This window comes from Myxocyprinus asiaticus, chromosome 4 (genome assembly GCF_019703515.2).
Source record: "Myxocyprinus asiaticus isolate MX2 ecotype Aquarium Trade chromosome 4, UBuf_Myxa_2, whole genome shotgun sequence".
NCBI lineage: Eukaryota > Metazoa > Chordata > Actinopteri > Cypriniformes > Catostomidae > Myxocyprinus > Myxocyprinus asiaticus.
The window spans coordinates 26,140,394-26,163,733 of NC_059347.1; the positions used below are offsets into that span (position 1 = coordinate 26,140,394).

Sequence of the window (23,340 nt, forward strand, 5' to 3'; positions counted from 1 at the left end):
ACAGTATAGAATTAATCAGACCACAGCTGGCTTCAGCATTGTGCACATGCTCCGGAAGAAAGAGTTGACTTGCTTCAACTTCCTCAACAGACGTTCTTCCTTCAAATACACATTGCATCATGTATAATTGGACAGACAGATTAAGACTCTAGCTCAACTACGCAAAGACTTGCTGTAGCCCAATTATAACTGTGCATGTAAACATATTGACTGTATTTTTACACACCAGCTAAAAATCCTTTTTAATGAATAGTTTTTCAAAGATAAGATGCAAATGTCTCCAAAGAACATGATGTGTCCTTCAAACATCATGTAAAATACCAATAAACACAAGATCTACATTATATATTATTTGATAATAGGGTACAGTAGGGCTAAAGGCTCCCTGGGGTAAAAGGCTCCTTTGATTTTATTTTCTCCCAAAACACTAAATAGCAACAAAAACTACCACAGCAATTTCCTAAACACCTGTTTGTAACTATGCAATTCAAAATTTTCCTGTTCCATGAGATCATCACTTGTGATGTCTAAAGGTTGATTGTGAGGCAATTTGATCTAATATTTAAGAATTTTTTAAATATTGCAAATTTATATAGCTAATCAAAATCCATGAAATATATTTTGAGACAAAATACGTATTTGTCATTTTCAATTTTGTTTAAGGTTATTATATGAATACAAATATATAAATAAATAAAACATGTCTAATAAGTGAAAGGATGATATTTGTGGTAAAAAGCCCCCTTGTTGCTTTATAAAACACATGGTTTTTCGTAAGTGGAGGGAATAGATTTGATATGAAGAATGTTCGAAGTGGGCTCACATTTACTGATCCAAACTAAATGGAGATTCACTTGTTTATAGAATCCTTGAGATGTGATGAAATGTCAAATGTGATTGAAATTAATTATGCACCCTTTTCTGAAATGGTTATTTTGAATAAGCATTAAAAAGCACCTTGCTGTCTTAAAATGTTTTAAAGTTGACAAATTGCACCCTATAACTTTTGCCCCTGGTATCTACACTATATTAAAATACGCCCCCCCCCCCCCACCGCACACGCACACGCACACGCACACGCACACGCACACGCACACACACACACACACACACACACACACACACACACACACACTCCCGGGGGCCTTTTACCCAAAGTGAGGGAGACTATTACCCCATGTGTGGTGACAAACAGGTGTTTAGGAAAGTGCTGTTGTAGTTTTGTTGCCATTTAGTGTCCTTCACATTTTTGGAAAATATGTTTTGAGAAGCTGAATGTGTAAGTTTTGAAGAATTATCTTACCACAACACTACCATCCGTCCACCGGAAATCATTCTCAAACATTTTATCATTCAGACCAATCCACTGATAGTCTTGGCTGAGGCCTACAAGAGGAGAAAGACACAGGTAAATTCCTCAGCCATATAAGGAACTCTTTATAAGTGTTAAAAATGTCAGACTTTTTTTTTTTTTTTTATTATACAGTACATCACTTTTCCTATATCTAGGGCTAGGGATTTATTTGGCCCTATGTGGTTATAAACTTAACTCTCTTTTAACTCTACAGTCTCTGTTACTTCCTTTACTGCTTTGCAGAATCCTCTATTTGATTCTTTGAAAGAATAAACCCTGGATGGCACTGTAAAAACTATATAAAACTCAGGCATCTTTGTGGTACGAAATATAAAAAACACCATCTAGTATGTTTAATTACACACATCTACTATTATCAAAATTATTCTTCCTCGTAAATAACTATAGTCAGCTTGTATGGATATATAACTGGAGGCGTAAATTAGAGTAATGACCATAACTTGATTCACTGGATACTCACGGTTGATGTATTGCTGCTCATCATGGGACAGGATACTAGCAAGGTGTGCACCCTGTAGACGACACTCATGTTCGGCTGTGTCCCAGTTACGGCGATGAGGAAAGTATTTGTAGCAGTGGCCCTGGAACTTGTGCCAGCCATAGTTGCATGTTTCAGTGTCTGTGAAAAAAGCATGCATGTGTGCATTACTGTTGACATACTACACTTGAAAATTAAACTGAGACACTGAAACTGAGATAATGCTGTTGCTAAAAATGAAAAAAAAAAAAAAAAAATGCATGTGGTTTAATGTATGTTAATGTTCATAAAAATTTTTTTTTTTAGCTTTGGTCTTACAAATTCTGCTGTGAGTCTGCTGTTATCAATAAAAAAAAATACAAATACAATTTGTTCAGGGGCAGGATAGCTGGACTTTATTTTCAAGTGAGAATGATTCACACTCAAACTGGATCTGAGGGAATAAGTTATAACTCCCATTCATCCATCATACAGTACCAGGTAGCCAGTTCATTCAGCATAACAATGCTTTTGGGGTGTGGAGAGGATTAAAGTGCTTTATAAGGCATTGTTCAGGGGAAGGTATTGTAGTAAAGGAGGTTGTAAAACAAATAGCCATCTATATGGCTTTAACCCTTTTGGAGGACTTCAAAGCATATTGACACAGAAGTGGGCTATTTGTTCTGTTAACGATGGCTGGTATAGTTCAAACAGTATCAACATTAAAGATATATGCAGAGTTTAAATTTGCAAATGATGTTTCTTATCAGTCACACTGACTGTAAGTGGACCAGCCCTGCACTGCTCTAAGTCAGGCTGATAGCTTTGATTGCTTGTTTGAAATAACTGTGATTAGAGCAGACTTGCCCTGACAGAACCACTAATTGGGGGGATCTCTAAACCTTCTGCAGTTTAAAAGATAGGAGAAACAAGAGTCAGGTCAAAACATGTCTGTGACGAGGAGGAGGGTGTGGCCAGAGCACGGCTGGTGCTGAATCAGTTGATCAGCGGGAGAGCGAGATAAGGGGCAGCCAGAGACGGCGGTTAAACAGAGAGAGAGAGACGCATGTGGCCGCGTTGTGTGTGTCTGTTTGTCTTATGTTTTATGTTGTTTTAAGTTGAGTTTTACATTAAACCTTACGTTTACTGTTCAGCCGGTTCCTGCCTCCTCCTTGCCCATCCTTGAACTGTTACAGTGTCACTACAGTACATACAACATTATAAGTCATAAAAAGTCATGTCTGGGTGAACTATCACTTTAAACGTATTAGCATTATTAAAAGTTCAATATCAAAGATGTAAATACATAATCCAAAGTTGATTTATGACTTGACAAATCACAAAATATTCCTTAAATGATCTTAGATGCTATTTCGTATCGTAGTATTCAGTATCTTGTTGTTTTTTCTGGATATTTCTGTGTAGTGTGGGTACAATAATGCAGTAGTCCAGTGTTGTAGTGCTCGAGCCCAGACTCAGTCTAGATTCCGAGTCCGAGTCCAAGACCATAATTTCATGGTCTTTTTCTTGTCATGGAATCGTGAGCAATTTGACTCGGTCTTGACTCATAGTCAAACAAGTGTTGACTCGGACTTAACACCGAGTCCAGTCGAGTCTCTTTTAAAAAAATATACAGTGAAAGCTTAAATTTATCTGACAAACATTTTTGACTGACAATATCAGAGATCTTGACATTTGTTCTGCATTTCAGTCTGCTGTGTAAAATCAGAACTAATGCCCGATTCACGAATAAATCATTCTATTGAGTCAGTTCTTTTCAGCAAATTGGCCAAACACATTAGCAAAAAGGTCTAAATCGATTGGCTATTCAGTCCGATTAGTTTGGACTGCTATCTCACTGAATAATTTGCAGCAGCTTCTCACTCACTAAAACAGCATCAAGATATTTTAGAAAATGGAAAACAAACTAATCGTTGGATAAAGTGAATATTTACCTACAGTGAACAAAAGACTGCTTTATTGAAAGGTAACTTTGAGAAACTTCCATTGGTGCTGTGTCTTGTTAATAAGGGGCTGTTCACACCAAAGGAGTTGTTGCATCCACGCATGCTGTTTTTCAGTTGTTTTTCTATGTAAACATGCTAAACGGATGTCTTTGACCACTGCATTACGTATCGCTGTGTTTTTGGCATCTCATGCAGGAGCACCACTTCCTTTTAAGTTCTTTGGTCAAGTTGAAAAGAACATCAACTGTTAAAAACATGTCTCAAGACACCTGTGTTATACTCTTTTCCCTGATAGCACATGTATAACACCCAGACGTCTATTTGATGTGTGTGTTTACATCTGGAAGACGTCTATTTTATGTTGTTTGCTTTTTTGCAATACATCTATAAGACGCATGTCAGTAAGTATGTCTCGGATGTCAATAAGACATTTTGCAAATGTCTTTGAGACGTTTATGATATAGAATGATTGTAAAGCTGATATTTTTAAGATGTTTAACAGATGTTTGATACTTTCCAGATGAAGAGATCTAAAACAGACATCTCTGAGATATACGTGTGCTATCTGGGTTTGTAGCACTGCGTTGGTCTGAACGGCCTCTAGTCTTTTAGAAATGCTTTAGCCATTAGTTACAAGAATGCTACACATACTTAAGAAAATTTAAAAATACTTCCCTCATCAGAATGTAATGGTTTCTGACAAAAAAAGAAAAAAAGACCCGTTTCTCTGCGCACCCCGAGATGAAATCTTGCAGGCAAAAGTAAACAGAAATGCGACTTACAATGAATAAAATATAGTAGTGCAATTTAGGAACTTGTTAACAATTTGAATGTAAATGTTTATATTCACTTTCTACGTAAAATTATCATATTTAATCAATTATTGTTTGGTTTTTAGGCCCATTTTAGTTATAGTACAGTAATACTGTATTTTTTAAAGCAGAAATGTTTACTTGACTTGAATGGAATATAATAGTATACAGAAGCAAGCTGGTGGTTTGTATTGCCATGCTGAGCCACACAGGCACTTTGAACTTTTAATTAAATTTTTTCACTGACATTTTGTTAACACTGACATGTCGTTATTGTAATACCAATTTGTTCCCTTAACCTAGGATGTGTCATTTATAAAAATGTTATTCTCAACTGGTAATATTGTTTAACCAACATAAGCTTAAGAAAATAATAAATTAGGATTATTTGATATATGCGCCTAGTTCTTTAAATTATACATTTAATACATTCATAAAAAACTATTTTCTTAGACTCAGCCTTTACTGGTCTTGATCTCGACATGGACTCGACCCTCTTCTGGTCTCGGTCTTGACTCGAACTCGACCTACTCTGGTCTCAGACTGGACATGGACTCGGATGAGCTATTCTCGACTACAATACTGCAGTAGGCAGTTCATTGTATCTGTATTGTTTATGCAACATTCAACAATCTTGAGATGAAGAGCACTCATAGAAGTACTCTAAGGGTAATGCACTCATGACATCACTTTTGATTTTTTTAACTCTGACATAGACCAGATGTGAGTTGGACTGAGAAGATTTGTATAAGGTTATGCTATTCTGCTATTATTATAATTATTATTTTTATTTATTTTTTGGAGCATTTTTATATTAGTATGAGCGCTTTCAATATTTTCCCGAGAATTAAACTCTCAAAAGTGATTTCATCCATGTAAACATTTAAATTAATGTCTAAAATAGAGGAAAAATGTCATGTTCTTAACAGCTGTACTCAAATGAGCTGTGAGAAAAAGGTATCCTCTTAAACTGAAAAGATAATTTTATGTCAGTATACTCATGCAATGTTTTTGGAACGCAACAAGCTTATTATATAGAGCCTATTACCTATCTAAGGTCTTTTCAGATTTATCAAGCTTGTGTCTGTTAAGCATGTCTGAGTATTTTTGTATAAAGAGACAGACACAGTGCACCTCAAAAACAGTTTCTATAGTAGCTTTATACTATATCAGCATAAGATGACCGATCTAGTGCTGTAACTGCAGATATTACTTTAATTTCCTATGTAAAGTGCCTGGTATCTAAAAATTGATACCTAAAGAGACCAAGTAAGTTCTCCTTGGGGAACTAAATGATTATAAACAAAACTTAATAATATGATAAATAATTTAGCTGCAAGCAGCAATTACAAGGCCACGCACACCATCGGCAACCATAGCAATGATATTTGATTGTCTAAAATGATTACTACAGATGAAATAATTAAGGTTGTTTAAATGCCATGCATAGAATTACCCACAGTAAAACATAAATCAAACTGCTATTAATTTTTGACCAACAGGTGGCGTTGTCACAAAATGTATACTGTCAGGGCATGGCCCAATGCAAAGATTCATGTCAATATGTTTTTGGCATATTGCCATCAAATTCACTGATGTGTTACATGAGAACATTTTGGTCTATTATAAAGCTTTTAATAACGTTTTGCTAGTACAGTCTGAAGATCTGACCCAATTACTATGAACGCTGTAGAAAGAGTTTGAAAAAGTAGGTTTTCAATTAAATTCAAAATGGCAGAGAGAAAGTGTGGCCCACCATGCTAAATTAAAAAATTCAAATGCTGAAATACAGCATTTTACATCAAACTTCAAAATGGCAGAAGGAATCTTAAGAGACCAATCTCATGATTTTAGGCCAAACTACTCAGAAGTTATGAGCAAAAATAGAACTCTTTTCTTGACCAGTATGTGAAGCTGTGCCAAAACTGCTCAGGTACCCTCATGTAATGGTTGTGATAACATATATCAAGTTTTGTTTTAATATGCCAAAGCATTGCCAAGATATAGCTTCACAGCCTATTTGGTGTGCTCACTGTTGAATTCGTTGAAGTGTTATATGTGAACGGTTTGGTCAATCAAAAAACTTTTGATAACTTTTTGAGGATGCTTCTAGATGAGTGTCCCTAGATAATTTAGATAATAAACTCGGCATGTGCCAAGTAATCAGTGGAAAAAGTATTTTCTTTCTAGGCCTTACACTTTAAAGTTACTAGTATAAACAGAAGTGCAACTCTGAGTTGTTCGTGGCACTTGATTGTTTGAGTTAGAGACTCCAAATTTGTCACGAGCAATGTTCATACTCCCCTCTGTTACTGAGCCAAATTTCACAACTTTTAACCATATGATTCTATAGGCTGTTAAAGACTCCCAGCCAGAAATGGCAGAACAATAATAATAAGAACACTAACAGATCCAATAGGTGCCTACGCACCTTTGGTGCTTGACCTCTAATAATCTTACCTTGCTCACACAGTTTTCCTGCATAACTTGGTAGACACAGACAGGTGAAGGAGTTCAGGCCATCAATACATGTTCCTCCATTATGACATTGGTTTGTGTGACATTCATCAATGTCTAATAAAAAATAAATAATAAGGTACTTAATGTGAGTAAATAATGTGCTGGTGTATCTTAAGATGAAGAAGCAGGTTCAACAGTCTGTTAACACCACAAAAGCATGTAGCTTATAAATGAATGTATCATGTAATATTGAAATTCCATACCTATTTCACAGTGTTCACCACTGTATCCAGGTGGACAGCTGCAGATCTGAGCACCACTCACATTTACACAAGAACCTCCATTCAAGCAAACATTGTCAGAACAGGTGTGAACACCTGTGGTAAAAGAGGGAGGACATAGACATGTAGTTGGGCAAATACAAATTAAGTATATTGGTATAGAAAATATAAATTCCTTTTTTTTTATATCCTACCTGGAATGTCAAATGTCTGCCCAATCATTGTATATGCAAGTTCTGCTGTTTTACATTCCTTCTGTGTACTTGGAGGTGAGTTTTTAACTAAAGTTGCCTCAGAAACAAATGTTGCAGTCTCTCTCTGAGCTGTAGGCACTGACGATTCTTCTGTTCCCTGAACTGGAATCTCAGTCATAGGAGTTACAGCTTCATCAATCTGACCAGCTACCTCTTGTTTCCTTGAGGTGGTTTCCTTACTAACAGACTTCATCTCAGGTTCAGGTGTCCAAAGCATGGGTAAAATTGTTACAGTGGATAAAATCACTGTCTGAATCTCATCAGATGATGGGATGATGACTGAAATCTCTGAGCTGCTCATTGAGCTACTCGTAGTTGCAGAACCTTCATATTTAGGTTGAAGGGTGTTCCTGAGTGCCACATAATTTCCTTTGGGATGTATTGTATACTTAACTCTTTCAGCAGAATATACAGGTGCATCTGTGACATTGAAAGTTTTTGTCAAGGTGTGATGCTTAACGGATGATATGGTGTTTACCTCCTCAAAATAACTGGTTCTTGAACCACTTGAACTATTAATGCTTGTTGTACTCAATGTATTTGGTGAGCTGGTGACTGAAGTCTCACTCTCAGTTCTTGATACACTCACAAAAGTAGTTTCTCTCTCAATGTTTGGTTGTATGGTGGTGTTGATTCTTGTATCAGTGCCGGGCTGAGAGCTGGTCTCTGTACTCAAAACTTCTATTTCTGTGCTGCCATCAATACTAGTTGAACTTTCTTCATCAGGACTTGAGGAGGTCTCAGTGCCAGTGTAAATGTTTGGTTCTGAGGTGGTATCAAAGCTTGTCTCAACATCAGGTGGTGACATGGTCTCGAAGCTTTCCTCACCTTCAGGTTGTGTGGTGTCATCAATGCTTGTCTCATCTTTTGTTGCTGATTCAGTTGTGCTACTGAATTCTGGTATGGATTCTACTCTGAAAGATTTAATTATAGCTTCATAATCTACTATATCATTCTCAGGTGAAAGTGATCTATAATCAAAACTGTCTGGGGTGTTGGTTAACTGCGCGGGTCCTGTTTTGTCAGTCACCTTCATTATGTGTGTAGATGAAGGAGATTGTACCAGTGTTGCTGTCTCCGTAGCTGTATTAAATTTTGATTCAGACATAAGAGGTGTGGAAATTGTTGTTTGTTGCAAAGGCACATCTGCATCTGTGCTAATATCTATGTCTGGCTTATGTGTAAGTGTCATCTCAGACAAAGCTTGCTGATATGGTTCCCCATCAGTTACTGTAATTGCTTTAGACATAGGTGTTGTTGCTAACTTAATCACAATATCTGTCTCCACAGATGATGACACTGAAATGTTCAATAAAGTGGAATCTTTGTCTGTTGCTGTTAATGGCGAGCCTGTTAAATTAGTCAGTCCTACAGTAAACATTTCAATTTTTTGATCACCTAAGCCATCGTCTGTTGATGAAAACAATGGACTTGTAGTGTTCTCTAAAATACCAGAGATGGGTGATCTATCTGTACTTGTTAATTCACTTATCTCAGTTACCTCATCAGATGTGGGACTACTGGGTTTAATGCGTGTTAATGTTTCCTTTGTTTGATTTGTTAAGTCTATTACATCATCTGTTACTGCTGTTACGGTGTATGGACTCACAGTGATTTTAACAGGTTCAGCCATGCTTGTGCTCACTGAATTTGTTACAGATGTTTGATCTGATGTGGCACTGGTTTGAAAGAATTCAGTGCTTGCTAAATCTGATACTGTAGAGACTGCTGACTTTTTAGAGTCTGTGATCACATCTGGATTGTCTATAGAAACACTCTCTACAGGACGTGGTGGAGCAGACATTATGCCATCTACAGTAAATTTGTTTACCTCCTCAGGTGAAACAGGATCAACATAAGGAGAACTACCTGTAACGGCAAATGACAAATTGAAACTTTGGCTGGACATAGTTGTTTGAATTTGTTCATCTTGGTCTGTAAAGTCACTTGAAGCTTCCACCTCAGAAGGTATAGTAGGCAAAGGTAATGGTGTTGTCAATTTGGAATCAACTCTTTCTAGGGATGTTGGTGACATTACATCAGTTTTGGTAACGAATGCTTGTGTTGATATGGTCTGAACATTTACAGCATCCTCAAACGTGTCCTCCTCAGTTGGGACAATTTCTGTTACTTTGTCTGTAAACAAAGTAGATGCATGAGATGGCTTGGGAGTTAAAGTGAATGTTTTCACATTATAATCTTCAGTAGATACAGTGTCAGCTGAGAAATCAATCAATGTCTCCATTGCAAATTTTGGTGATTTGACAGAGGTCTGACCATCTTGTGTGTGTTCAGGTATATCAGGTTCGGTTGTCTTAGGAGTTTGTTTTTGGATTGCTTGTGTTTCCTCATCTGCATATGTTGATCTGCTCTGCAGGACGTATGGTGCTGATGTTGTTTGTTTAATTGATATTTCTTCTGTGGCTGTTTCATAAGGCACATTTAACTGATTTACCTCAGTGCCATCTATTCCAGATCCCTCTGGTTCTTCTGTCGTAATGCTTGTGGGCTGTGGTGTTATGACAATTACTGTTACACCAGCCACCTCTTCTGTAACAATTGTAGGGCCAAAAGGTGAAGATGGCTCTAACATAGACACAATATCTGCATCAATGATTATGTCATCTTTAGTGATAACCTCTGATTTGATGCTGTGATCTCTCATACTCTCTGTTACTGCTGAAAACAGCTTATCTTCATTTGTCTCATCCTCTGTGAATATTAAGACCGTGCTTGTTGGGATATCAGTTTTAACTTGCCGATCAGTACTGTCCTCATAAAACACAGATGGTGTAGGTGTGGACATAGAAACTGGAGATGTCAGTATTGTAGGCAATGTAGTGTGGCTGCTTACAACATCAGAAGATGTAAAATATGTGTCAAGAGAAGTAAAGCTAGTGGCTGTTAAGGCTGATTTGGAACCAGCGGAAGGTTCCTGCTCTGTCTGTGCTGTCACTGAGACCAAAGCGGACCTTTCAGCATTTGTGCTTGAGAACACACTCCACATTTCAGGTGTTGTGGTGCTCTGTGAGCTTGAGAGCAAAGGTGATGATGTCATAGTTGTGTCATCACCTGAACCATCATCTTCTGCTCCATCACCCTCTGTTGAGTCTTCTGTTATATCCCCACTGCCATCTTCTGAAAGGGAAGTTGCAAATGTTACAGTTGTCTTGGTGGAGTTGAGGAATGAAGGAGATGGGGATGAAGATGACTGACGTATGAAATGTGCAGAACCAGTGACTGTTTTCTCCTCTGTCTCATCAATTTCTGCTTCATCAGTTCTTATATTCAGGTCTTCATATGTTTTAGTTGTTGGTGCTTCTGATATCTCACCAGCAGATCCTTCTGGTGAGGTAAATTCTTGGTCATCCTCAGTGGTTGAAAATGCTGACCCCTCTAAGTCTGTTTGTGTAGTGCTTGGCTGTACGGTATTTCTTTGTCTATCTGAAAATGATACAGCCTCAGATTTGTTTGACGGTATTGGATCAGATGTTGCAGCTTCAGTTAAATGTGAAACAGTTATCTGTGTTTGTGTGATTGTGGCTATAGTTGTTTTGTCCTCTGATGTTGTTTTTTGAGGAGAAAGTGACTCAAGACCTGCAGCGGATATTTCAGACCAATAATCTTTATTCATTTCACTTTCATCTGTGATTTCACTGCTATGTTCAGTAGACAAGACTGTTACTGCTGTTTGGACTGTGCTTGGCAACAATGTCATTTCAGTTGTGAAGGATGTGAAATAGGAGGAGCTTTCAATACTCACGACAGGATCTGATGTGTGGTTAATGTTACTGATTTCTGCCTCATCTGTGGCCACAGTATATTTATCATAAGTTTCTGTTGTTGGAGTCACTCTAGCCTCCTCACCAGAACCGTCTAATTGAGTGGTCTCCTGATCATCTTCTGTGACACCAGAGCCCTCTTTGTCTAAAAAGGCAGGTGTGATAGGACTTTGTGTTATAGTAATGTCTCTGTTAAGTGCTTTATAGGAAGCACTGGTCATAAGAACTGTAGGAGAACCAGTCTGAGATTTGATGGTTGCTGATGAAATATGCATGAGAGGGGACACCTCTGTAAACTGCACCCCTGATCCTTCATCATCTGTTATGTAATCCTCTTCATCTAGAGGTGAAGTTATGTGTTTGCTAGAGCTTGTGTGCGAAGATGACGTAAAACAATTTCTTGTGTGACTGCCAGTGACTGTGGATATATGGCCGTGCTTAAAAGAATTAGGGATTGTTTGACTAACCCTTTCAGATGGTGTGGTGTGGCCAGATTCAACTGTTGATGCTAAAGTGTAGCTAGGTTTGCTTGATCCAATAGCAGTTTTAGCACTCATTGTTTCTGTGGTATGTATAATCATGCGTGATTCTGTTGTAGTATGATTAGGTCTAGCTGATACTGTGGGAATATTTGACTCTGTGTGTCTTGAACCAACAGGTTCTTTTGTTGTGTAGATTGATATGTGTTGGGGAAACTGTTTTGTGTCACTTAATCTAAATGATTCTGTTGTTATGAGGGAGAGTCCATTTTTTTCTGCTCTTTGAGGTGTCATTGCCTCTTGCCCTGTCACTGTTTTGATCATAGATGAGGATGTTGTGGTAAAAATCCTGTGTGTCTGCTGTCCTGAGCCTTCCTCCTCTGTGACAGTAAAAATTGAATTTGAACTACCTTCTCCACTCTTCAAAGTTGTTCTAATTATGTTTTCTAACGCATCCACGGTAGCCATTGATGTTGTTGTCATTTTTTCTGATGGCTGAGCTTCAGAAGCAGGAGTTGACATAAGACCAACAGCAGTTGCTTTGTCCTCTGATGATGTAACTTGTGGAGGAGTTGCTTCTACAATAGCAGGGGATATTACACCACCAGAGCCATCATCATGTTCAGAACTAGAGACTGTGTTCCTAGTGCCCAAAGATCCAAATGTATGCACTGTGCTAGTTACAGTGGAGTCAAGAGTGGGAATAGTTTCTTTGCTATATGTCTCAGTCTGATGTCTTGCAGTCTCAGTAAATTGTAAGCTATGCACTAAAATTGGTCCTGCTGTATCAGCTGATGTTTTAGTGAGTTCTTTGTCTGTTGTCGTTAAGGAGAACAATGAAGAAACTGTTGTGAATTCTTTGCTAAACATGTCAGAGTTCTCATCTCCTGAACCATCAGATTCTGAAGATGGCAAAACTGATGTAAAACTTGACTGTGATAAAACACTTTTGGGAGTTGTCCTCACTGCTTTGATAGTGCTTGTGACAGTGCTTTTATTAAAGAGGAGATTGTCTGACATATCAATGATGGTGGACTCGGATGGCTTTGCTGTTACTGTGGTTGCTGTGCTGTGTGATGTGATATCATCTTCACTTGTGACTGTAGTTGCTTTACTCAAGGATCCAACTGTATGCACTGTTGCTGTTACAGTAGAGTCAAAAGTGGTGACAGGTTCTTTGCGATGTGTCTCATTTGTCTGATAACTTGTTGCTTGTGAGCTAGGCACTGAAAGTGTTCCTGTTCTATCAGATGCTATTTTGGTGAGGTCTTGGTCTAATCTAGTTGTGGTAAATGAAGATCTTGTTGTAAATTCTTTGATAAATATATCAGAGTTCTCATCTCCTGAACCATCAGATTCTGAAGAGGCCAAAACAGATGTAAAACTTGACAGTGACAGCACATCTTTGGCTGTTGTCTTCCCTGATGCCATTGTGCTTATAACAGTGCTTTCAGATGGTACATCATCTAAATGTTCTGTCTGTGTAGAGGGGACCAGAGTATCTGTTGCATCAATAATGCTGGACTCGGATGGCTTTGCTGATAGCTCTTTTTCCTCTGTCATGTTCGCTGTGGTTGTTGTGCTGGGTGATGTGACATCATCTGTGCTCAAGGATCCAAATGTATGCACTGTGCTAATTACAGTCAAGTCAAGAGTGGTAAAAGGCTCTTTGCTATGTGTCTCATTTCTCTGATGTCCTGCAGTCACAGAAACTTGTGAACTAGGCAATGAAATTGTACCGATTTTATCAGATGTTGTTTTGGTGAGTTCTTGGTCTGATGTGGTTGTTGTGAACAATGAAGAACGTGTTATAAACTCTTTGCTGAACATATCAGAGGTCTCATCTCCTGAACCATCTGATTCTGTTGATGGCAAAACTGATGTAAAACCTGACAGTGATAGCACATCGGTGGCTTTTAATTTCTCTGATGTCATTGTGATTTCAGATAATTCATAATATAAATGTTCTTTCTGTGTAGATAACAGTGTCTGTGACACATCAATGATGGTGGACTTTGATGGCTTTGCTGATAGCTCTTTTTCCTCCATGACATTTGTTATTGTTGTTGTGTTCTGTGATGTAATATCCTGACTTGTGACTCTGCTTGTTTTTGAGTTCTCATTGCTCAAAGATCCAGATGCATGCACTGTGCTAGTCACTGTAGAGTCAAGCACAGAAACAGGTTCTTTGCTATGTGTCTTAGTTGTCTGATACCTTGCAACCTCAGCATCTGTAGAGTTAAGCACTGAGATAGCAGTGAGTTCCTGGTCTGATTTGGTTGTGGTGTACAATGGAGTTCTCATTGTAAACTCTTTGCTAAACAGTTCAGTAATCCCATCTCCTGAACCATCAGATTCTGAAGATGTCAAAACTGATGTAAAACGTGATGGTGACATGACACCTTTGGTTGTTTTTCCCGGTGTAATTGTGCTCGTGACAGTGCTTTCAGATAATTTATCATCTAAATGTTCTGTTGTCGCAAAAGAGAGCAGAGTCTCTGACACATCAGTGATGATGGAACCAAATGGATTTGCAGAGGTCAGTTTTTCCTCTGTCACACTCACTGTGGTTGTTGTTGCCCTGTGTGATGTAATACCTTGATTTGTATGTGCTGTGCTAGCTACACTAGAGTCGACAGTGGAAACAGGTTCTTTGCTATGTGCTTCACTTGTCTGATCTTTTTCAATCTCCACATCTGTTGAGCTAGCAACTGAGATTGTTTTAGTTGAATCGGATGTTGTTTTGGTGAGATCTTGGTCTGATTTGGTTGTTGAGTACAATAAAGAACTTGTGAATTCTTTTGTAAACATATCAGAGGTATCATCTCCCGAACCATCAGATTCTGAAGATATCACAACTGATGTAAAACTTGACGGCGACAGCACATTTTTGGCTGTTGTCTTCTTTGATGTTGTTTGGCTAGTGTCATCGCTTTCAGATAATGTATGATCTAATTGTTCTGTTGTTGCAGAATAGAATAGAGCATCTGACGCATCAATGATGATGGACTCTGATGGCTTTACAGATAGCTCTTTATCCTCTGTGACACTCACTGAAGTTGTGCTCTGTGATGAAATATCATCTTGACTTGTTACTGTGATCAGTGATCCAGATGTATGCACTGTGCTAGTTATAGTGGAGTCAATAGTACTAACAGGTTCTTTGCTATGTGTCTTAATTGTCTGATGTATTACAGTCTCAGCAACTTGTGGGCTAGGCAATGTGCTTCCTGTTTTATCAGATCCTGTTTTGGTGAATTCTTGGTCTGATGTGGTTGTGGTTAGCAATGGATATCTTGTGGTTGTGAACTCTTTGCTAAACATATCAGAGGTCTCATCTCCTGATCCATCATATTCTGAAGATGGCAAAACTGGTGTTAAACTTGAAGGTGACAGGACACTTTGAGGTGTTGTCTTCCCTGGTGTAATTGTGCTTGTGACAGAGCTATTTTCAGAAATAAATGTGTCTGAAACATCAGTGAAGGTGGACTCAGATGGCTTTGCTGGTAGCTTTGATTCTTCTGTTGCATACGGTGTGGTTGTTGTGCTGTATGAAGTAATACCATCTTGAATTGTTACCGTGCTTCCTGTGCTCAATGATCCAAATGAATGCACTGTGCTACGTACTATAGAGTTAGGAGTGGTAACAGGTTCTTTTATATGTGTCTCAGCTGTCTGATCTCTTGTAGTCCTTGGTACTGACATTTTTCCTGTTGTTTCAGATGCTGTTTCAGTTATCCAATCTTGATCTGAGGTTGTTGTGGTGAACAAAGACGATGGCAAAACTGATGTAGAACCTAATGGTGACAGCACATCTTTGGCTGTTGTCTTTGATGTCATTGTGACAGTATTTCCTATTGAGTACTCAGTGCTCAAGGATCCAAATGTATGCACTCTGCTAGTTATTGTAGATTTGAGCACTGAAACAGGTTCTTTGCTATGTGTCTCAATTGATTGATGTTTAGCAGTCTCAGCAACTTTCGAGCTAGGTACTGAAAATGTTTCTGTTGTATCAGATGCTGTCTTTGTGAGTTCTTTGTCTGATATGGTTGTGGTGTGCAATGAAATCCTTTTTGTAAACTCTTTGGTAAACATATCAGAGGTCTCATCTCCTGAACCAGCAGATTCTGAAGATACTACAGCTGATGCAAAATTTGGTGACAACACATCTTTGGTTGTTGTCCTCCCTGTTGAAGCTGTGCTTGTGAGAGCACTTTCAGTTAGTTTAGCAACTAAGTGTTCTATCGTCACAGCTGAGAATGGAGTCCCCGACACATCAGTGATGTTGGATTCAGATGCTTTTTCCGATGTCTGTTTTTCCTCTGTCACAGTTGCTGTTGTTGTTGTTTCCTTGTCTGATGTAATTGCTTGACTTGTTTGTAATCTGTTAGTTACAGAGGAGTCAACAGTGAAAACAGGTTTTTTGGTATGTGCTCCATTTGTCTGATATTTTACAAACTCGGCATGTGTTGAGCTAGCCACTGAAATTGTTTTGTTTGTATCAGAAGGTGTTTTGGTGAGGTCTTGGTCTGATTTGGTTGTGGTAAACAATGAAGACATTGTTGTGAACTCTTTGCTCAACATATCAGAAGTCTCATCACCTGAACCATCCGATTCTAAAGATGGCAAAACTGATATAAAACTTGATGGTGACAGCACATCTTTGCCAGTTGTTTTTTCTGATGTCATTGTGCTTTCAGATAATTTATCGAAATTATCAGTCTGTGTAGAAATAAACCGATCCTCTGGTGCATCAATGATGGTGGACTCAGATGTCTTTGCTAATGGCTCTTTTACATTCGCTGTGGTTGTTGTGCTGTGTGATGTAATATCATATTGACTTGTTACTGTGCTTACTATGCTCAAGGATCCAAATGTTTTTAGTGTGCTAGTTACAGTCCATTTGGGAGTTGTTACAGGTTCTTTGCTATGTGTCTCAGCAACTTGTGAGCTAGGCAATGAAATGGTTGCTGTTTGATCAGAAGGAGATTTGGTGAGGTCTTTCTCTGATGTGGTTGTAATGAACAATGAAGAACTTGTGAATTCTTGGGTAAACATATCAGAGGTCTCATCTCCTGAACCATCAGATTCTGAAGATATCAAAGCTGATGTAAAACTTGACGGTGACAGGATATCTTGTGCTGTTGTCTTCTCCGATGTCAACTTATCATCTAAATGTTCTGTTTGTGTAGAGGAGTACAGAGCCTCTGATGCATCAATGATGGTGGACTCAGATGGCTTTGCTGATAGCTCTTGTTCCTCTGTAACATTCACTGTGGTTGTTGCCCTGTGTGATCTAATATCTTGACTTGTATGTACTGAGCTTGTATGCGCTTCACTTGTCTGATCTTTTACAATCTCAGCATCTGTTGAGCTAGCCATTGTGATTGTTTTGGCTGTGAAAAATGCAGTTTTGGTGAGTTCTTGGTCTGATGTGGTTGTGGTAAACAATGATGACTTTGCAAATTCTTTATTATACATATCAGATGTCTTGTCTCTTGAACCATCAGATTTTGAAGATGGGAAAAATGATGTAAAACTTGATGGTGACAGCATATCTTTGAGTGTTGTCTTCTCTGGTGTCATTGTGCTTGTGGCAGTGCTTTCAGAAAATGTATAATCTAAATGTTCTGTCTCTGTCTTCTCTGTCTGTGCAGAAGAGAACACAGTCTCTGACGCGTCAATGATGTCAAGCTGGGTTGGCCTTTTTGACAGCACTTTTTTCTCTGTCACACCCTCTGTGGTTGTTTCTCTGTGTGATGTAAAATCTTGGCTTGTGACTGTGATTCCTGTTGAGTATTCAGTGCTCAACGATCCAGATGTATGCACTGTGCTAGTTACAATGGAGTCAAGAGTTAAAACCGGTTTCTTGGTATGTGTTTCACTTGTCTGATCTTTTACAATCTCAGCATCTGTTGAGTTAGCCTCTGAGATATTTTTGGTTGTATCAGGTGTTGTTTTTGTCCTGTACAATGAAGAACCTTTAGTTGTTGTCTTCTCTGCTGACATGGTGCTTGTGACAGCACTTTCAGATTTATTTTCTAAATGTTCTGTTTGTGTAGTGGGGTACAGAATCCCTGATGCATCAATGATGGTGGAAACTGATGGCTTTGCTGATAGCTCTTTTTCCTCTGTGACACTTGCAGTGGTTGTTGTGCTATGTGATGTGATATACTCTAGACTTGTGGCTATGCTTCCTGTTGAATACTCAGTGCTCAATGATCCAGATGTATGCACTGTGCTAGTTATTGTAGAGTCAAATGTTGAGCCAATCTCAGCATCTGTTTTTCTAACCACTGAGATTGTGTCAGTCGTATCAGAAGGTGTTTTGGTAAGTTCCTGGTCTGATCTGGTTTTAGTGTACAATGAATAACTTGTTGTTAACTCTTTGCTAACTATATCAGTAGCCTCTGTTTCAGTTGGGCTTTTGTTGTGCACTAATGTGGATGGAGCTATAGATGTCTCAGTAGTGTCATGATGATCCACAGTGGTCTCTAATGGTATAAGTGTTGATTCCTGAGCTGGATGCACTGTTTTTAAAGAGGAGTGTTTTTCAGTTGTGGCTGAGGACAAAATGCTTGGCATAATGGTTCCTTCAGTTATCAGAGCCTCCTCTTCACTGACTGCCATATGGGGTGATGGTGGAGTAGACTCAACTTCTATTGATCCTTGGCCAAATTCATTGTCTGGATCAAGGGTGGTGGACAAGGGGGATATCATTAATGATCCTGACACCAGTGATTCATGTGGTGTTCTGCCAACTAATGAACCATCAAATTCAAAAATTGTTTTTCTTTGTTCAACGATTTGTGTGTAGTTGTGTGTAGTGTGTGACTCACTTCCAAACGTATCTCCTCTAACTTCTGACGGAACATGTTTGGGCTGAAGTGTCACCTCATGCTTGCCATTTATGAAGCTCAGTGTTTGGGACATGGTGACCACTAGAGGGGAAAAGAAATCGGAGTCCCCACTTGCAACAATAGGCTCACTATCAACCGAAGGAACATACTCATCAGGTACCTCATGGATGAGTGCCAGCTGTGAAGTGTGAGACTGTGGCTCCTCAAAAGGCATCAGACTTTGACTAACTGTTGAAAAAAAAAAAAAAGAAAATGTTTTGTAAAGTAAGCAAAGTAGGATGTGAATAACTAATTATGTTTTTATGCACTTTCCTTTCTTAAGCCGGATGCACACTGTATGATTTTGGCCACAATTTTGCCATCTGAAACAAATTTCAGAGATCGGCAAAGAAATGTCTTATCGCAAGGCAAAATTGGCAGTCATTGATCGCTTGGTGTGTCATCTTGACAGATGGTCTATTAATTGCTTTTACAATGAATCTTAGCCTTTGACAAAGTTCTGGCAGTGGCCGAAATTTGCAGTCGCAATCATGCAGTATAACTGCTCTTGCGATGGCCAGATGATGTAAAACACTCAGTGCTGTCAATTGGGATGACTGGTACCAAAGTTTTGGCTACGATGTGTATCATACAGTCTGACATAATGCTGAATATTGTGTCATGATTTTTAGCTGAAATCATATCACACAGTTTGACAAAAAAACAATCATAAAGGACTGTAGAAATTGTAGTGTGCACCCACATTTAGCTTTTAGCATCCTAAAATCTAATTAAAACCCCATACAAAAGATATTTTTATTACACAGTCTGGAATATGTCCTTCTGTAGTAATACACATGCACAGTAATTGGACTAAAGGCTTGACTATTCATTATTAATTCACAGAAATGTGGTTTTTGATACCAATTTCAATACCACAAAAAGACATGTAATATGCTATTGAACACATGTATCAATGTAAATAATAAATTAAAGCAGTTGCACGTTTTCTTGAAGTGTTTCTCAATTAGGTAAACATTGCTTAAAGTTTGCTTACTTTACAACATACCATTGCATTTTTATCAAATAAAGTTCTTCTGTAAATATCCTCACAGCATTCTCTAAAACACAACATTGGTCTTATTTAGTGCAGAGCACCACAATATAAATGTAAACACTGATGAAAAATTTTATTCAGTACGTTCAGCACTCTTGCTTCTGAGATATTGCTTAAATATAATAATAATTATTATTACAATAAATACTGCATTATGTTATACTGTAGTAAAATACTTCTGTTGTGATTTATTCGATTTCACGCATTTAGGGTTTTGTTTTGACGTGAAAGCTTTTCCGTTTTCTGTGTTTTTTATGGTAGTTTCACACCTCCAGATAAGATGTTGGTTATATGGCCCAGTGCGATTACTACAGTGTACAATGCTGCAATTTAATTATATAAATATTTAGTCTGCAGGTGCTATGCGTTTCACGTGTGCTCTCTTCTGTCATCAACTACAAAAAGCATAGCTTGCAATGCTCATAAAATGTGTTCTCAGCGTTTGAGCAGCTTCAAACATTCACTTTGAAGCATGCAGCACATGCAGATCATGCAGATTAATTGCATCCTTTTGGGGTTTAATAATAACAGTATTACATATCATGATTTTAATTTGATTAATTGTCCGTTTCAGTGTAAAAGGAGTAGCAGATCATGCGCGCAAATAAGCATGTGAGCTTTGAAAGCAGTCTTGTTCCAGTTAGACACCACATAGGAACTGAATTGAGTCGGGGCTCAGTACTACCGGTATTGCAGAAACACTGGTATCGTTTCTATATCTATATTTATATTGGCTTGGTACCGAAGTACCGGTACTTTTGACATCCCTCAGAACTACACTGAAAGCAATCGTTGTGCAACACAATAGGTCTTTGTGCAACAGACTTCTCTAGAATTGGTCCTGTCCACTAAATGTCCTGATTGTGACTGCGTCATCACATCCCAGAGCGAAGACATACATCCTGTTCCTACCTTACTCAGTAAACAGGACAGACTGCCACAAACTAAAGCCCTAAAGATCCACCAGATCTACAATTTCTACAGATATCTCCTTACAGCAACATTAGCCTTCAGATAACATTAGCCTTCAGATAAACATCCCCCACAACTACCGATATACACATGATACTACTGATATACATAACTGCTGGTATTCAAGCATCCCTGTTTATAAATTGGAAAGAGACCAATATTTCCCGTAAGCTGAATAGTGGATGAAGGGACAGAGGTTTACATATGCAGACACCTGGTTAAGCCAACAGGAGTCTGGATAGACAGAACACCTCCTCCTCTCTTTCTCATTCGCCATTTCCCTATTGCCCTACTTTCAGACACAAGGTAATGGTCAAAGCTAAAGTTCCCAGCATCATATTTTGCTGCAGTAAAAAAAAAAAAAAAAAAGCAGTCATGTAAAAACAAGCTGGAGTGTGCTCAAAAAGGGGAGCAGCGCAGAGGGCTGAATGCAGTTACAAATGTGCTTTTGTGGCTAAAAAATTACCTCACTGCACTAAGCATCCTGGGCAACATCAAGCCTGAACTTATTAGTTTAATCTTTATTTCATAATATTTTAACATGAAATGTGTAATTTTTCGATATTATATTCTTACTGTCCTTTGGTCCTAAACAACTGAAGAAAGTCACAGTTGCACTGTCTGCACTGCCAGCTTCTGGCTACTCAGCTGTCTCCACACAGAGGAGACTTTGCTGTAGAGATGACATCAGCCATGTTGTAGCATCCAGACTTTAGTGTCCCAACAGATCTCTATGTTTATGCTGGTAAGGGTTCAAGGTCTCCTTTTGCCAAGCTTAGAGAACAGATTTGTTAAGGTATCCCCTAAGAAACAGGTCTCAAAACCTAAATGGATCCACATCATCTGTGCTGGGACTAACTCTGCCAGATGGAGGTAAACAGCCTGTCATTAGATCACATTAGCGAGCTAATCCTTTACCTGTAGTGTAGTGTAGGTAATGGTTTCTGCCTGGAGCTTAAAACTTACAGTAAGTTCATTCCAGCATGAATAAATAATTTTGGAGTTTAACTGGTTTAACTGCCGGCATCACATTCATTAAAAGTATATTTTTTATTATTGATTTTAAGTCAATAAAAATAATTTTGAGCGAAGTCTACCTAGAGCCAAGTCTTCAATATTTGACAAAGGCTTTACCTGTGTGAAATGTAGACATTCCTGTGAAATGTAGACAAGCCTGTTTTTGAAGCATTGAGAGCAATTTCAGACAGACTGGAAAGATGATTTTGGAAAGTGAACTTAATTAAATAACTTTCAATATATTTCAGAGTATACAAGACATACTTGAAAGAAATGTATGTGGTAGCACCTTGTTAGAGACCCTTGTGTATGATTCAAACAACAGATACATAAACAGATGCAGTTTGTATGAGTGCCTCTCATAACTACCACAGAACTCTGAGAGGAAAGGACTACTGTTTGTATAACGAATGTAATACAAATAGGTTATAAGTGTCATACAAAATTATTTTTGAATCTCTTTCTTGCAGTTTAATTTTATAATTTCAATTAATTATTTCCACCATTATTTTGCTGCCCTAACTGTAAGTGTATTGCCACTAAGAGTTTTAATAAGGTGTTTCTTGCAACCAGCAGCTGTTCATTAAAGGAACGTTCCGGGTTCAATATAAATTAAGCTCAACTGACAGCATTTGTGGCATAATGTTGATTACAACAAAAATTAATTTTGACTCGTCCTTCCTTTTCTTAAAAAAAGAAAAAAGAAAAGCAAAAATCGAGGTTACACTGAGGCATCAAAGTGAATGGGGACAATGAAAATGAATGTGTCCAATTTTTGGAGTGTTTAAACACAGAAATGTGACCCTATAGAGACCCTTGTGTATGTGATTCAAACAACAAATACATAAATAGATGCAGTTTGCATTAGTGTCTCTCATAACTACCACTGAACTTTGAGAGGAAAGGACTACTGTTTGTATAATGAATGGTTATAAGTTATAACAGATAGGTTATAAGTGTCAAACAAAATTATTTTTTAATCTCTTTCATGCAATTTCATGAATACGTTTGTGTACATATAATTAAGCATTGACTGAGCTCCAGATGCATTAAAGAGCAACATAAAGTTCTATTTTGCGGACAGCTCATTACTTCTATCTACACATTTGCAATGAAGAGAGTCAATTTCTTCAGGACCCTGGACAGCACTGTTAGCAGTACTATGAAGTATTAAGATCAAAATTATAGTGATAAACTATGACCAATAGTCTTTCTGGGCTGCAAAAGTACATTCTAACTTTTGGAACCATGGAGGATGATTTGCCTTTAACAGTCCTGTTAAACTCCTGAATTCCTGGGCATTTCTGAATCATAGGTCTTTAAGATAGATCCCTTGATAGTTGTCCTAGCCTTTCAATAATTTGAAAAATTATCCTCAAGCTACTGAAATGTTGGTAAATGTAGATGATGTTACTGAAAACCACAAATGAAGAGAAACATTTGTGATATTTCTCTTTACATATAAGATAGATCTATAGATAATAAAACTATTATCATTATGATCAAATTGTGGTTATGATGAAGCAGC

At 38.1% G+C, this 23,340-nt stretch overlaps 1 protein-coding gene across 2 annotated transcripts in view; it reads right to left on the reverse strand.

The window, feature by feature from the left end:
* LOC127440187 (versican core protein-like) overlaps window positions 1-23,340 on the reverse strand; it is a 51,912-nt gene that overhangs the window by 13,459 nt on the left and 15,113 nt on the right. For both annotated transcript variants that reach the window (XM_051696647.1, XM_051696646.1), the window contains 4 exons: window positions 7,335-7,448; window positions 7,072-7,185; window positions 1,836-1,994; window positions 1,304-1,386 (listed from right to left, as the gene is read on the reverse strand). In XM_051696647.1, coding sequence (XP_051552607.1) covers window positions 1,304-1,386; window positions 1,836-1,994; window positions 7,072-7,185; window positions 7,335-7,448 — 470 coding nt within the window. The remainder of the gene's footprint in view (window positions 1-1,303; window positions 1,387-1,835; window positions 1,995-7,071; window positions 7,186-7,334; window positions 7,449-23,340) is intronic.